Source organism: Nannospalax galili, unplaced genomic scaffold (genome assembly GCF_000622305.1).
Source record: "Nannospalax galili isolate Female #2095 unplaced genomic scaffold, S.galili_v1.0 scaffold227, whole genome shotgun sequence".
Taxonomy (NCBI): domain Eukaryota; kingdom Metazoa; phylum Chordata; class Mammalia; order Rodentia; family Spalacidae; genus Nannospalax; species Nannospalax galili.
The window spans coordinates 7457763-7469839 of NW_008360303.1; the positions used below are offsets into that span (position 1 = coordinate 7457763).

At 33.9% G+C, this 12077-nt stretch overlaps 1 protein-coding gene across 3 annotated transcripts in view; it reads right to left on the reverse strand.

Annotated features, from left to right (window-relative positions):
* The window catches only part of Odr4 (odr-4 GPCR localization factor homolog), a 46387-nt gene that overhangs the window by 21606 nt on the left and 12704 nt on the right, over positions 1-12077 (reverse strand). For all 3 annotated transcript variants that reach the window (XM_008824272.3, XM_008824269.3, XM_008824270.3), the window contains 7 exons: positions 10460-10566; positions 9312-9348; positions 8475-8615; positions 7675-7770; positions 6915-6983; positions 1698-1826; positions 987-1077 (listed from right to left, as the gene is read on the reverse strand). In XM_008824272.3, coding sequence (XP_008822494.1) covers positions 987-1077; positions 1698-1826; positions 6915-6983; positions 7675-7770; positions 8475-8615; positions 9312-9348; positions 10460-10566 — 670 coding nt within the window. The remainder of the gene's footprint in view (positions 1-986; positions 1078-1697; positions 1827-6914; positions 6984-7674; positions 7771-8474; positions 8616-9311; positions 9349-10459; positions 10567-12077) is intronic.

Below are 12077 nucleotides of genomic sequence, written 5' to 3' on the forward strand. Positions count from 1 at the left end.
TTTATTTTGTTTTTTATGGCTCTGGGGTTACCACGGCCCTCAAGTGCTCTACCACTAAGCTTGTCTTTAGTATCCTGTAATTATTATGTCATCAGCAGAATACAAACAGCTGATGGAGATAAATAAGTTTCTTTTTCTTTTAAGTAGTCGACCTCAGGTATTTTGTAGTAGTGACAAAAGGTAAACTAATTCAGTACTCAAGGACTTCAAAATCCTTGCTCTTCCTATCAAATTACATAATCCTTCCACTACCCTGGTCCAAAGACCTATCTAACATATTAGAGATATAGAAACGGTTATGATTAGACCATCAAACCTAATATACTGACTTCTGGTAGTACTAAAAGAAATTAATCATAAAGAAGAACCCAAAAGTTTTCAATTAACACAAAAATATTCCCTTAATGAGCTAATATGTATATATGTTTTATTTATGTTCACATCCAAATATGAACCAAAAATCCTCTCACATCACAATAGTATGGGTACAAATAGGGATATGGGGGGGGTACAGTTTCAAAAGGCATACTCAATGCAATTTTTTTGAGTAAAAGTTATTTTTAATATAAATTACTAAGGTGGTATAAATTGCTTATGTTTCCCTAAAGATGGTATTCAGCCATTTCTTAAATGTAATTAAGTCAGTTAGAGAAACAGCTGAGAAGTATAAAACTAAGAGTATATAAACAGTACCTTTAAAAAAAAATTAAGTTTAAACTGCTGATATTGCTCATTCTGGCAGAAGAAATTCAGAATCAAAATTTTAAAACAACTCCTTGAAATTGTTACATGTTGAAAGATTTGCTATTAGTGTTCAAAACAAAATGGTAGGGGAGAGAAAACTGGAAAAAATTTCATTCAGCAATGAAGGGAAAAGATGACTTATTGTTATAAAACATTCTACAGAAGATGACATATATTAAATCTTAGCATCTTACTGAATCAACCTGAACAAATACAGAAAAGTACTTATTTTTAACTCATAACTTTTTTTTCTGGAGTTTCATTCAAAAGCAGATCCTCAAACAGTATTTCACAACGATCAGCAACTGTGTTCAGAATATCTCTCTTTATTGCCTGTGGGGAAAACAGGCAAAACAGCAAGAAAGAAAATACTTTAGATTTGAATTAGTCAATTACAAACAAGACAGCATTTGCTTCCCAGAATAAGCATGTCCACTAAATAATGTCCACTCCATTTGCTATTTTCATCTATTTAGATTGTTCATTAACACAATTGTTGTTTAATAACAAATTTGCTGAGCCTACATTTAAAGAGTAAATTAAAGACAAATGAAAGAATTACATTTTGCAAACTAAGTAAATCTTCTCAGTATTCCAAACTAGGAAATGTATTATAACATAAAAGCCAGCCATCATTTTTTTTCTGAAGCATTATTCAATAATTCTATGAATACTTAGCCTGTTTTAAAAAACTGACCTTCATCAAAAGAAATTATTTCAAAGGTATTAACAGATATAAGTGCGAAATACTTATTAAACATGTATAATCATAACGTTAAAAGAAGTACAAAACAGTTGACCTTGGAATATCTTGGAACAGACTGGTCCTTTATCAACGAAAATCAAATCAGTAATTACAAAATTGAGATAGAAAGAAAATAATTTTTTAGAACTTATAATTATGCTAATTTGCTTTGATTTTTTTTTTCATAGGCCACTTATTACTTTTTTACCTGCACAGCATCTTTAACCTTTGGTCTGTTGCTGTGAATATAAGCTCTGCATTTCACATCACCCTTAAGGTTCACAGAACCACTGCAGATCTGGACTGTGGCTGTGGATCTGTGGTCTGAATTCAGGAGCTGAAAGATGAAATCTGTTTTAGCTCTTTATTCGCTATAGAAAATTTAACCATTATGTAGCCCTTTTATGGAAAAGGTAGGATTTTTTTTTTGGCTATGCACTTAATCATTTTTTCTTTAAGTTATTTAAACAAGTCCTTCATACTTCTCTTGATAAGATACACATTATTTTCTGAGCATTCTGAATAAAGACAGAACCTAACTATATATAAATGTTTTTTCACTATCATGACCATTTAAAATACAATACTTGGGACTGGAGAGATGGTGCAGCAGTTAGGAACAGTAGGCAGAGGACCCAGGTTCCATTCCCAGCACTCACATGGCAGCTAACAGCCACCCGTAACCCCAGTTCCAGGGTAACTGACACCCTCTTCTGACCTCTATGGGCATTGTATGACACGGGTCCACTTACATGTATGCAGGCAATATACTCATACACATTAAAATAAATAAAAAATAAAATGCAATACTTATTCAGTATATTTTCTAAAACTACTTATTTGCAGATTACTCAAAACTATGAAGATGAAAATATGCATAAAGACATGAAATAGTAGGAGATACAAGGTATGCAATACAGGAAATGCATAAAGTATACAAATTAGGACATGATAAAAATGGGAAAATTAGAATCAATACATAAACTCACATTTATTGATATACTTTCATTTTTTTTTCCTTCTTTGATTTATTTATTTTTATGGGGCTTTTGGCTACTCTAACATTCCTCCCCCTCTGAAGAGGTAACCCTAAAATCTTTTAAGGATTAGATACAAGTTCCCAAATACTTTTCACATTTTTGGCCTGTGTTTACAAAGTATGTTGCTAAGAGGCCCAAGGACATTTTGGCTTTTAGCCAAGAAACTGGCTACTTTTCTTTGGGGTATTTTTACCCTAACTGCCTAGCCAATTCCTTCCTCCTATTCTTATCACACCATCCTCTGAAGAGGTTACCCAAATTGCCAATAGGGAATAGGGATGCAGAACTTTTATATGCTAAAAATAATGCTGTACTTTCCAGATGCAACAACCTAACATCAGCTGTAACTGTCAGAGGAAAATGGCATTAATGATTTCAAATGGATAACCTGATTGTTTTCATCTTCTTGAGTCTATGGTGCATCAATAATGCTTCTTCCCAGATGTCTCGGACATCTTAACCTGGTTGTTTGAAGTGGCAGAACATGGACAGCACTGGAGTTCTACTTTTAAAAGCCTATCATCATGATGGAAATGAAATCCTGGGAATCACAAAGCAGCACCAACAAAAACCAGTCACAAGAAAGCCACGTAGAATATGTAATTCAACAATAAGGCCCACTCTTGAAAAATAAAACTTATGAAAAGTGTTATGTGCCTATAAGCCTATGTAATCAAGGCAAAATGATGAATAGAAAGAATTAGAATACATAGCTACACAAAAAAGCAGATTAGTCAACGTCTAATGTAATTGCCACAAAAAGCTATTTTAAGCTATTTTTAGGAATTAACTCTTAATCATGGTGAAGGACTTGTAAGAAAAAAAAACAACTCGCCAAAGACCAAATAGCTTTTAAGGTCTTGGGTTCATTCAAAAAATGTTTGCCATTCATTGCAGAAGAGGAGGCAGAAAGATTTTAAGAGCCAGGTACATGACCATAAGGAAACAGTCTTCCAGGTTTCTGGGAACTTGCTCATATGTACTTACAGCAATGGTGACAAAATACACAAGACCCAAGCAAATTCAATCAGACAATAACCAGCATAGAGCTGGGGAAATGGGTAGGAGGCCCCGACCTTAGCTGAGGAACTATTGGCAGCTGGTAGCTGGTCACTGCTGGGTGAGAGACAGTTGATCTTTTTTAAGCGAGTGACACTAGATAAGCTGAACAGGCTCCAGTAGATGAACTCACACTGAGGGACATATGGATACACAAACTTGACTTGATAGGCCTTAACATATATGACAGACTACATGAAATCCTGTGGGTGTGCTATGGGGGGGGTGTTTCCAAATAGGGGAGGGTTCCAAACAAGATTAAAATGTACTGTATGAAATGCACAAAAATTCAATAAAAATATACATTGAAAAAGAAAAAAAATGTCCTCAAATGAAGCAGCAAGGTGATTATGCTGATCCTACATTTGGAATAAGCTTCCTGTGACTCTTGCAGTGAACTCTGTGCAGATAAGATATGGGAAGGTAGAGTAATACACTTTCCTCATTCACTCACAAGTCTTTACTATAGATGAAACTACTCTATTTAAAAAAAATCTATTTTTAAATATGTAATATAAAATTTTAAATGCATCTTTTATCACAAACACACTATAATACACACACACACACACACACACACACACACACACACACACACACACAATATTTGGATACTGTTTTCCAAAACAGACTACCCTGAATATAAAATACTATACATACATACACATAAAGGAAGATTTTTAAAGACTATAAGGACAGATTTGTCTTTCCAGAAAAACTTGGCTGGGTTCTACAAATGCAAATTATTCTGCTATCTAGACTTGAATAGAACCTGGCTTACAAACATCCTTTGAGAACCTAACTTGTTTATGAGAAGGAATTTTTGTGATAATGATAAAAAGTTTTGGACAAAGAAAGCTCCCTCCTCTAGCTTTGGTGACCAAATGAACCCTGACAGAAGTACTGGCATTGGGGGTAAGACTGTTTTTAAAAAATATTTTTTATTCTTTGAAAGTTCCATACATTTGCAATGTATACTGATTATATCCATCTACTACTACTTCTCTCCCAACTTACTGTCCTCTTTTTAGCTTTTATTTTTGTTATTAATAACTTGGGGCTAGATCTTAAATGGACCGGTAGGATTTTGACTATGGGCAACAGGATAAAGATGACACTGGCAAGACATGAGTTCTGGACGTATACAAGGTTTTAAAGATACTACAAGCAAATATCTAGAGTAAGTTAGAAAATAAGAATGAAAAACTATACTGATGGGCCAGGGAGGTGGCACACACCTTTAATCCCAGCACTCAGGAGGTAGAGACAGGCAGCTCTCTGTGAGTATGAAGTCAGCCTGGACTACATGGTTAGTTCTAGGCTAGCCAGAGCTTCCTGTCTCAAAAAAGAAGAAGAGGCTGGAGAGATGGGCTCAGCGGTTAAGAACACTGGCTGCTCTTTGCAGAAAGGACCTGGATTCAATTCTGAGCACCCACATGGTGGCTAACAACCATCTATAACTCCAGTTCCAGGGGATCCAATGCCCTCTTCTGATCTCCCCTGGCACTGCATGACACAGGTGCACCTACCTGCATGCAGGCATTGCACTCATACATATAAAAAATTAAAATAAAATACATTTCTAAAATATTTTTAAAAAGGAGAAAAGGAAAGAAAGACTGATATTCTGAGGAGTCTTAGAATTAAACTTTTCGACTAGTCAATATAAGACAAGGTATTTTAGCAAGGAAAGTTAATAAAATCAGTATCAGGTATTTGTATAACAAAATTCTTTCTAAAAAATTAATGTAAGTAGATGAATGTAAGCTGTAGTTCAAAAAGGAAAACTAAAATTATATACAGAATAAATAGCAATATGGAAGGTATTCCAAATAACAAACAACAAAATAAAGGTTTTCATAGAAAGAATTACTTTGGGGAAGAATCCATACCCAATTAAAAGTTATACTACACTAGATACAATACTAGGTAAAATACTGTAGCAAGGCTTTACAGTGGAATGGGGAAGAAATAAAAGATAAGCTCCATACTGCAAAGAAAGGATCATTGAGAACATCAAACGCTTACTGACTACTGACTTGAAAAATTCCAGTTGAGGAACCAGTGGAATGATACACAAAAAAATATATTATACTAAACAGTATTTACGATTATTAATACAGACTATTTTTATGATATTATCTTCTACTCCTCTATATTCGCATAATCCTGCATAGTTCCTAATAGTAATTTTAATTACTAAAATATTTTAATCAAATTATTTAATAAACCAAGAAGTAAGTCTAGCTAGCAAGGAGTCATGTAGATAAAGGAACAGTGGGCCTTAAAATAAAGGACACTTCTAATTCCAAACTAAAGTAGAAAACAAAAAGACAAAAAAGCACTATCAGGGTATTGTGAAAAAGCACTAGGAATAATGTTAAGAAACTTAAATTCTATGCCAACGTAGCAATGCCTGAAACACAGAGAAAAATAGTAAAGCATCCTTGAGAGCCAAATCACATTTTATTTTTTTATTTAGTTGAAGAACTGAAAGTTCTGGTAGGATTTCCCATATTCAAAGTCTAGAATAATACTGAACAGTTTCCTATACACATGGTCTGATATCTAGGTTAATGCAGGTAGTACTAAAATGAAATGCATTAGAAATAGTGATTTTACTTTTTTCTTCAATATACCTACTTTAAATTTCCAAAGGGATGAATAATTTAAAGCAATCATATAGAAATATGAAACCTGGTAATTAGTACTTCGGAGATTTTCATCAAATTAAATGAGGGTTGTATATACATCTACTTCTAATTAAGTATGTGACACCTCTTGGCACATCTACACACACATCTTAAGTTGCTAAGAATCATTACCTTACTTACAAAATCAACAGCTCAAAATATGTGAACACATGTATGCAAACATGTGAATGTGAGGCTATGCTTTTAAAATTATTACCTATATGCTGTTTTAATAGCCTTGACTTAAGAGGCTCAAAAAGATCTTATCAGAGTAATGCTTCTTGGGAATAATTGGATATTTTATGTAGTTTCTTGTATTTCTACATTTTTAAAAATTTTCTAATTTAAATTTTTTCATTACATTCTATGAAATAATTTTTTTTTTAATTTTATGTGTATAAGTATACTGCCTACACATATGTGAGTGCACTGTGTCATGCAATGCCACGGAAGTCAGAAGAGAGCATCAGATTTTCCTGGAGCTGGAGTTAAGAACGGTTCCTAGCTGCCATTGTGGGTGCTGGAAAATCAACCTGGGTCCACTGCAAGAGCAGTCAGCACTTTCAATTGCTGGGCTACCTCTCCAGCCCTGAAATAATTTATTTCAAATTAAGTAGATTTTAAAATACTTACCAATTGTGTTAACACTTGGATATCAAAAGAATGACCAGTTCCTTGAGTACTTCCTCTAGAAGATTTTTTCTAAAAAACAGAAAAGTAAAAACCCAGTCTGGTAAGGTTGCATATGAAACATAAAAGAAAATTTAGGAAGTATTCTATATGTAACAAATAATGGAAAGGAAAAAGAAAACTCTTACGTTATTTTAATTTAGCTTTTTCACACATACTAACAATACATACTCTGCATAAATTACTCCCTATTTTAATTTCTTTTGAGTAGAGATTGCCAGCCTGTTTCCTGTAGGCCAAATGCACACTGCCACCTTTCTCTCAAAATAAAGGTTTATTAGAACACTGATGGTAGTTCATTTACATTGTCATCTGTGGTCGTTTTCATGAGACAACAGTAGAGATGAATGGTTATGCTATCTATGACAATAAGGCTTCCAAAATCTAAGATGTTTACAACTTGGCTTTTTACATGCAGATCCCTACTTTAAAGGGGTTGGGGGCAGGGGGGGGAATCACGTAAGCATTTTACAATTTGGAGATTAATAGAATTATATGACATTCCAAAGCACAAGTTTCAGGATCTCGATTATATGAGAAATAACATCTTCCCAACATTTTCTGAGAAAAACACTTCCCCTTTCCTTAAAAAGACCTCACAAATGAGCAGGTGAAACTTGTTTTAATGAAGATAGGACTAAAGACAAATCTATTTTTCATTAGTAAATTATTTTATAAATAAGACAATTTTCTCTTAACTCACCTGTCCTTCTAGTAGGTCAGAATCTTCATCTTTAACTTGTCGATTGATCAGATAAACACCATTTTCTATTTGCTTGGCCCAGCGTGTAAGTCCATTCTTAAAAAACAAAAATGGAAATCTTTCATATGCAATGTCATCTTAATAAAACTCTAGATTCTACCGTTTTCCACCTAGTATGCTGAAATCTTGAAAATCTCTAAGTGTCAGTAATGCAGTGTTTAAATCCAGTAACTTAAAAAAAAAAAAGAAGAGAAAAAAAATCCTAATCTTTTAGTACCTTATCCATATTTAATAATAACTATAGGTCTTGTCCTAAAATTTATATCACAAGCTCCAGTCTTATTACCTATATGACCATAAAAATAAATTCAATAGTGCTCAAAATGGAGAAAATGTGTCCCAAATAACATAAAGTACCATTAAAGAGGAAAAGATAAACTAGTGCTGATTGCCTTCTTCAATGTGGAAAAAAGAAGCAAAATGAAGATACAAATAACAAAATGATGAGGAAATACAAAGGACTGGAAAAAGAAAATATTCAGGATCAAGGCTTTTATAGAGGTTTTTATGTAATTACACTTTGCATATGTTAATTAATATCTGTTAAATACCTGCCATGCATGATAAATATACTAGCCTTATGATACATTTAACCTCAAAAAATTCCTAATCCAGTTCGAGTATCAAGTGTATTACCCAGAGAACAGCAATCGTTTTAAGCAGAGTACAATAACTGTTACAACTGGAATAACAGCAGAGATGACTCAGCAATCACTGAAGAAATTCATTTTACAAGATACCTTTGTGTTCTTCTCCAGAGTGTAACTGACAGAAGTAGTAGAAAGTGGGATGTGAATGTTAATGTGAACAGTGCACTCTAGAGAGAGCCAGGAGGTGGACACCCAATTCTGATACTTCCAATCTGCCGGTCTCGCTGAACTCTTTAGCAAGACAAAAGGTGGGGAAAAAAAAACAAAAAACAAAAAAGACATGGTTTAGGTAAAAAAACATCAAATGTACAACTTAGAACTCAAGCATGCTAACATCCTGGACAATTGACCAAACTTTCTAACAAAAGAGAAATAGAAGTTAAAAAGTGAATCAAGCATTAATTTCAGTACTCTTTCCTATATCCTGGGCAACTTTAGCAACCCCCAGAGGCTAGGTAGAAAAAGGAACAGAAAGTTCTCTAGTAATAATTTTAAAATGTCCTCTAGACACACAGCTTTTACCCATAGCCTCAACAGTCAAATCTAAAGGTTTTGATCTGTAGCAAATAACCACTGAGTAACCACTCAGAGTCAGGATAGCTGTGCCACCTATTCTGCTAAATTATTTTTTGCATTGCTATTTAGGCAAATGCTGGTCTGAGTTCTGCACAAAAAGTTTAGTGACTAGGCACTGCAGCTTCAAGAAGTCCTCAGTCACTTTTATACCAGCTTCTCAACACTAACAACTAAAATTTTTTTTCCTTGACTAATGAAATTATTTTTCTAATTAAAAACTATAAGTGGTCATTTACATTGAAAAGAAGTAATGGCATTGACAATTATCAAAACTAAATACAAAGATAAAATTTTAATTTAAAAAAGCAGTTGGCAAAACGGAAAAAAATTCTAAAGAACAATTTTTCTTACCTTTGGGTCACGGACATCATAAGTTCGACAAGATACTCTTGACTAATTAAGGATATAAATGACCAAAAGGAATTCTTGATAATTAATAAAATATATTCCCAAACTAAAAATTTACATTCAAGCGTTCTCACAAACCATAATACTTCATACACCTAAAGCATTCACAGAGGTACAGGCATGTGTTAATGTAAATGTTTCTGTAAGCATGGTGTATGCAATGAATTGCTGACTATAGTAATTATGGTGCTTGGAAAAAAATAAAAAACAAATTTCCTTCTGTTTATAAACATTGTTAATCATAAGAAATAGAACAGAAGCATTATGAATTTTTCCTCAAACACATTTTGCTTAATAAAAAGGGTGTTATTTTGGATGGAATCAAATCCATTAATGTTTGTTGGGTCAAAGGAGTTCTAATGTGATATTTCCAAGTTAAATGCCAAATATGTTAAACAATCATCTTCTACATGGTGAATTTTTGTTTGTTTGTTTGTTTGTTTTTTGTTCTTCTCCCAGTCCTAATTTAGTGGACCTTTGGACGGTGTTTCTCCTTTCGTGACTCTATGTGCTGGTGAGTTACAGAGGAGAAACTCTAAGGAGGCCCTGCATGTGACTTTTAATACCACTACTGATACTGGCTAAAGGCATAAGGATTTCTGTACTGTCCAGCTCAGTGAGTGGGTGTTAGAACTGCACACTTTTCTTTAAGAAATGGAGGTTAAACATGGCATGGCAAAAACATCTTTAAGTATTCTGTAGGCATTTATCTCTAAGAAGGACCTAGTGTGCTTAGATATAAAAGGAGAGCTGACAAAGAATTAGAATCCTGAGTCCTTGCTTCCTCTTCCAAACTCTAGAACCTGGCACATGATTAACAACCATTATTACTATTAGTATCATTATTGGTAACCCTAATCATAACTATGTGTTATTTATAGGAAAACTTAATAAACAAAGTCTTTTTTCAAAAGGATGAAAAATATTTAAGGAAAAAAACTGTAGGAACATTATTTTGGTACCACTGATTTGTGGGGAGGAGGGGAAGAACAGGTTTACTGGGTGCACTGCAGGTGCAGTCGGCTGGGCAGTGGCATGGGGACTGCCAGTCGGGACCACACACTAACTAGAAACACAGAAATAAAAGATACTTTTTCGTAGAAGAGCAAACATGAAGTATCACTCGTTCTGAGACCTCTTCCTCTGTGAAATTCCAGAGTCGTTTTCTATTCATAGACTTTTCCATGGAAAATATTAACTGAGAAGTAAGAATACATGTTAATTCAATGAAAAATGAAAAACAAACATAAAGAAAGGCAAATACCATTCCTAAGCTTCAGAAATCCGTGGAATATATCATGACATAAATCATTTGTTTTTCATTTTAAAGGGTTTACATAAAAATTGTGTTTTAAGTAGAGAAACATAATTTCCTGTCATCAATTATTAACTGACATTATTAATTTTGGGTAACTAGGATTTACATGAAATACAGAATATAAACACTATTTTTCTTATAAGAAATAACAAGAAATTTTTAAAAGATTTTAAAAAATTTATGCATATGTGTTATGAGTTATGCATATGTCTGTATGAGTTTATGTGCACCATTTGTGTGCAGGTGCCAAAAGAGGCCAGAGGGCATCTGATCCCCAGAAACTGGAGTTTTAAGTAGTTTTAAGCTGGGAACTGAACCTAGGTCCCCCGTTTAGAACAGTAAGTGCTCTTAACCACTGAGTCATCTCTCCAGCCTCAACAAGTGATTTTTTTTTTTTGGTCTTTTTGAGACAGAGTTTCCCTGTAGCCCCAGCTGTCCTGGAACTCACCATGTAGATCAGGCTGGCCTTGAACTCACAGAGATCTGCCTGCTTCTACCTCAGATTAAAGGCGCATGCCACCACACCCAGCTGATTTTTTTTTTTAACTACAAAAAACGGGCACGTTGCTCATTAAGCAATTTTTAGTTAAATATCACAAAAGTTGAAAATATGTAAGAACACAAAATTACAGCAATAAAAAGTAAAAAAAAAATCAGAATAATGATCTAAATTTTTGTTAGAAATAAGCATTATAAAACATAAAACTTAGTAATGGGAATAGAGGGTCATGAATGTGTTTCTAAACTTTCCTACAATAATGTGTAGAGGTAAGTCTATTGCCTATTTCACATGGTTCATAAACTCAAAAGCAACAGATCAGAAGAAGCATAATTTTCCTTATAATAGTAAAATAAATTTCTCCCAGAAAAATAATATATAATGACCAAAATTCTTAATAAATCTTATGGAAGATATAATAAATTTAATAAAAATATTTCTTACAGAGTTTCTCAAGCTTTAGCATTTTTTTCGATTTTTATTTTGAGGCAGGGCTCATTATGGCCACAGTGCTGGCTGTGAACTCACCAAACTCTTATCTCAGCCTCCTAATCTCTGTGCTTATAGTCGTCTACCAACCACCACGTCTGACTGAGATACAGAATTTCTTAAGACTCATGATCTTAGAAACAAGAAACCAAAGCAAAAGGAATAAAGACCTGACTGTGTCTAGCACTAAATCAACATTTACTCTACTGAATTCAGCACCAACCACAACAGGATGCACAAGCAAGGTTATTAAATGCAGTTCTAGGTTCATTTCTGAGCTGTGATTAAAATATTATGACAGAGCTCGTGAGATGGCTCTGTGGTTAAGAGCTCTGCTTTTGCAGAGGACCCAAGTTCGATTCTCAGCACCCACATGGCAGCTAACAACCACTTGTAACTCCAG